This window comes from Mytilus trossulus, chromosome 5 (genome assembly GCF_036588685.1).
Source record: "Mytilus trossulus isolate FHL-02 chromosome 5, PNRI_Mtr1.1.1.hap1, whole genome shotgun sequence".
NCBI lineage: Eukaryota > Metazoa > Mollusca > Bivalvia > Mytilida > Mytilidae > Mytilus > Mytilus trossulus.
In genome coordinates, this window is record NC_086377.1 from 60,843,089 (window position 1) to 60,848,012 (window position 4,924).

At 32.7% G+C, this 4,924-nt stretch overlaps 1 protein-coding gene across 1 annotated transcript; it reads right to left on the minus strand.

Moving 5' to 3' along the window:
* Positions 1-3,445: 3,445 nt before the first annotated feature.
* LOC134718145 (zinc finger protein 239-like) lies at positions 3,446-4,492 on the minus strand. The gene has a single exon (XM_063580636.1). The coding sequence runs from the start codon at positions 4,445-4,447 to the stop codon at positions 3,446-3,448; it is 1,002 nt and encodes a 333-aa protein (XP_063436706.1). The 5' UTR covers positions 4,448-4,492.
* Between the last annotated feature and the right edge of the window lie 432 nt (positions 4,493-4,924).

The following is a 4,924-nucleotide window of genomic DNA, read 5'->3' on the forward strand; positions in this document are numbered from 1 at the left end:
AATTTTTAAAACAATTAAATCGACAAAGGGTTTGCAAATAGGTTTCAATACATGTGGATTTACGTGGGAAGTGTATTGTAACAGCCAGTATTATGTACACCACGGAGTCTGCGCTAAGTATAGATATATCGAGAATTTTATCACAGTGTTGTTTACAAAGCGAAAGAAGCACGTCATATTAGAATAACTCAGTGATATTGTTGTCTTTATTCAAAACTACTTCTACCCTTTTTTATTGGGAAAACATGCGTCATTTTCATCAAATTGGGAAATTTAAAATAGACCATGAATTTGAGTGAAAATTTAATTTACAGACCCATTTTCAAGAGTCAAACCCTGCTTTAAAATAAGACTCCATTTTGTGAGTGATGATACATAAATAGACCCTCAAATGTGCACATATAGTCATTTTAGGTGAGAAAATTGTTTAAATGAGTGTTTTTCAGTTTGAATTCACGCACAATTTAATACTGAGACTGCACTGTTTGGGAAAAAAGTTGTCCTTTTGGGAATAATTTTAAGCCATTTTTTTCTCAAATTGGGATTCTTCTCCAGGGGAAAAACCTTTATTCTCCACTAATTTAAGGCAAACAATTTCACTGTAACTGTTATCAACATTTTTGCATTTTTGTTAACTGTTTTTGCCAAAATCGAGGTGCTGTTAACATATTAACGAACCCCTATTGCCCCTCCTCCTCAAACATTCATGACATTGTTATATCACAATTAATGTTTTAAAATAGATAAATTCACAGATGAACTTGCATAAAAAAGATCCTTAAACAAAAAATAACATTCATTTGGTAAACAATATGTGATGTATGTCATTACAATTCAACTTTAACAGTCAAGGGTCTAACTTAAATAAGTAATTATTAGAGAAAAATAACAAACATGTCGTTATTGTCGGTTAAAATATCAAAATACTGTAATAACATATGTTTGTAAGGCAGCAACCATTTGATTTTCTGGGGGGCTATGGTTTTTTTTGGAAAAAAAAGTTTGTTTCCAGGTTTTGGTGAAAAAAATTATTTGTTTTGGACCATGAGAAAAAAAAAATGTTTGTTACACCCTCAGCTGCCACTATATGTAATGCTAAAATTGAAAGAAAAAAATTGTTTTCGTTTTGTCGGTAAAAAATAGATTGTTCTTCGCCAAAGGCGAAAAAAAAAGTTTGCACAGAAAAAAAAAACATAGCCCCCCCCAGAAAATCAAATGGTTGCTGCCTTACATGTTTCAAAGGGACAATACAAAAACTTTATTTTGTTTGGTTTTTTTACAAGTTCTATTGATATTGTAATTTTCTTTATGTCATGTATGTATACTCAACTTGGCAAAGATATAGCAGTTCATAGTTTACCAATCATGCATATTTTTTGATTGAGTTAAGTCTGCCAATTGATATTTTATCTTATGTTTTTCTATGTTGTGATGTTATGCTATTGTTTCAGAAAAAAGGAGAAGGTTTGGGCCCATTAAAACGTTTAATCCCGCTGTAAATGTTTGCACCTGTCCTAAGTCAGGAATCTGATGTACAGTAGTTGTCGTTTGTTTATGTAATATATACGTGTTTCTCGTTTTGTTTATATAGATTAGACCGTTGGTTTTCCCGTTTGAATGGTTTTACACTAGTAATTTTGGGGCCCTTTATAGCGTGTTGTTCGGTGTGAGCCAAGGCTCCGTGTTGAAGGCCGTACTTTAACCTATAATGGTTTAATTTTTAAATTGTTATTTGGATGGAGAGTTGTCTCATTGGCACTCACACCACATCTTCCTATATCTATAGTACACAGGTCTATGTTATTACAGAAAATATATTCCTGCAATAACCAAAGGGTGTTATTACAGCTTCTCTACATCTCTTTTAAGCCTTTGCTCAGACATATATATCACAATGTATTTCAATTCATTGTAAGAAATGATGCTCAGAACTTGTAATAAGGCACTGCGCAAGATTCCTAGTAATTCCCAAATGTCTCATTTACTCTCATATACATATATATGTATAATAAGTTACATGCCTGTAATAACTAAGCCTTGTTATTACTGCTTAATTTTCTCTTACATGTCTTAAAGGCCTTGTCTCATTGATTTACTATGTTTGATCAAAATTGTATTAATGGAATTAGAAAACTAGTTATCAAGGTAATACATGTACGTATTAAAAGCTAAAATTGAAAACACATTTTTCCAATAAATACATGTTTTGACTTCTTTAAGTCAAAAACAAAAATGGACCTGTTTATCATATTTATGTCTGAGCTCTGACTGAAAGATAAAATATTTGTGATATATTTAATTGATAACAAACATATGTTACTACAGATTAAGGAAAAAAAAGAGCAGACAACTCATGAAAGTGTCTGTAATAACACATGCATGTTATTTTTCTCTGTTAGTGTTAACTTGTTTAAAGTTACACCCTTGACTGTTTAACAAATATGTATACACTGACACTGTTTACATATTTGTAAAAGTTGAATTGAAAAGCCTAAGAGTGCTTTTGAAGGGTTAGATTCTAAAAAAAAAGTTCACTACATACATCTAATATATCTCTAATCTCTTATGCCTGTGTTCTTATATATCTCTATCTCTATGCATTTGTTCTAATATATCTATTATCTCTTTATAAGTGTGTGTTCTTATATATCTCTATTTCTATGTGTGTGTTCTAATATATCTCTAGCTCTATGTGTTCTTAAACATCTCTTCATCTATGTGTTCTTATACTTCTTGATCTTTACTTGTTCTTATACATCAATTTTTCTATGTGTTCTTATACATCTCTGTATTAATCATCATTACAAATAATGTTTCCCAAATAATTTACATGTAAACCTCACAGACACAATATATGTTTTTATGCCCCTGTCATGGTTAGTTTTCATTATCATACAACCCTTATCTATACATCACATATATAAGGTTTAATAGTTATTTCCAGTATGTGTCTGTTTAATGCATTTCTTCTGAAAATGTTTATGATGTTTGTCGCAAGTATGCGTTCTCTGCAAGTCTGAATTCATGACATTACATTGTAAGTACGAAATCAGATTTACCTTGATTTGACTAGTACACAAATGCATGTGTTCTCATGTATGTGTTATGCTTTATCCGCAGTATGTATTCTCATGTGTCTCTTTAAGTTACCTTACTGACTAAACCGTTTACCACGTACGTCACAGTCATGAGGGTTATCACCTGCATGTGTTTTGGAATGACTTTGTAAATGACTAGGTTGACTAAACCATTCACCAAATTCATCACATTGATAAGGTTTATCACCTGTGTGTGTTCTCATGTGACTCTGTAAATTACATTACTCACTAAATCCTTTACCACATACATCACAGACATGGGGTTTCACATATGTGTGTATTATCATGTGTCTCTGTAAATTACCAATGAGACTAAACGCTTTACCACATACATCACACTCATGATGTTAATCACCAGAATGTATTCGCATGTGAATTTGTAAACTACCATGCTCACTAAACCGTTTACCACATACATCACACTCATAAGGTTTGTCACCTGTATGTGTTCTCATGTGACGTCGTAAATTACTAGAATGATTAAACCTTTTATCACATTCATCACATTGATAAGGTTTATCACCTGTGTGTGTTCTCATGTGACTCTGTAAATTACATTGCTCACTAAATCCTTTACCACATACATCACAGACATGGGGTTTATCACCTATATGGATTCTCATATGTTTCTGTAAAACACCATGTTGACTAAACCGTTTATCACATAATTCACAGTTATACGGTTTATCACCTGTATGTATTCTCATGTGACTTTGTAAATGACCATGCTGACTAAACAGTTTACCACATATATCACAATTATGAGGTTTCACATCTGTGTGTATTATCATGTGTCTCTGTAAATACACAATGAGACTAAACACTTTACCACATACATCACACTCATGATGTTTATCACCAGAATGTGTTGTCATATGTCTGTGTAAACTGGAAAGCTGACTAAACCCTTTTCCACATTCACAACAGTCATAAGGTTTCTCCCCTGTATGTGTTCTCATGTGAATCTGTAATAGTCCAAGCCTACTAAATCCTTTACCACATACATCACAGACAGTATGTTTTTCGGTTGTATGTGTTCTCATGTGATCCCGTAAATTGCTAGTATGACTAAACCCTTTACCGCATATATCACAATCATGAGGTTTATCTTCAATATGTATATACATGTGTCTTTTTAGGCTACTACCTCTAGACATTTCTTTCCCACAAACTCCACATGTATAAGGTTTTTCGCCCGTGTGTATTCTTAGGTGTTTCTTTAAGTCACTTTTTCTACTAAATTCTCTCAAACAAACCTCACATTTATGAAGCATAGTATCAATCTGTGTGTTTATGTGTCTCTGTAGATTACCATTGAGTGTGACTAAATCCTCTCCTCCCTCTAACATCTTATTTTTTATATAAATGTTTATCTCCAGAATGTGCGTTCTTGTAAGACTCTGTTTAAGAACAAACAAATATAAAGACATATAAACCTATTGATATCTGCAATTTACATATAACATATTTTAACATTCTCTGCATGTTTAGTAATTCTTATTCCATGCTATATACAACATCTACAAGAAATTTATATAATGTACTGCCTCGTTAAGTATACATCACATCTTTTTTATTCATAAGAAAAACGGTGTGTCGGTGACATCCCATTAGTCCGACAACCATTATTCCGACAGCCCATTACTCCGACAGCCCACTATTCCGACAGCCCATTACTCCGACAGCCCATTATTCCGACAACCCATTACTCCGACAGCCCATTATTCCGACAATGCGTTTTTCTTAAGTGTATTGGTAAATTTTCTTTAAAAAGACCAACTCCGTTCTTTATGATATGTGTGGTTGTCCGTCTTGATTACAATTAC

Bases quoted from the DNA above. Each gene is read 5' to 3' on its own strand.
- LOC134718145 (XM_063580636.1), bottom strand. From the start codon at position 4,447: ATGTTAGAGGGAGGAGAGGATTTAGTCACACTCAATGGTAATCTACAG.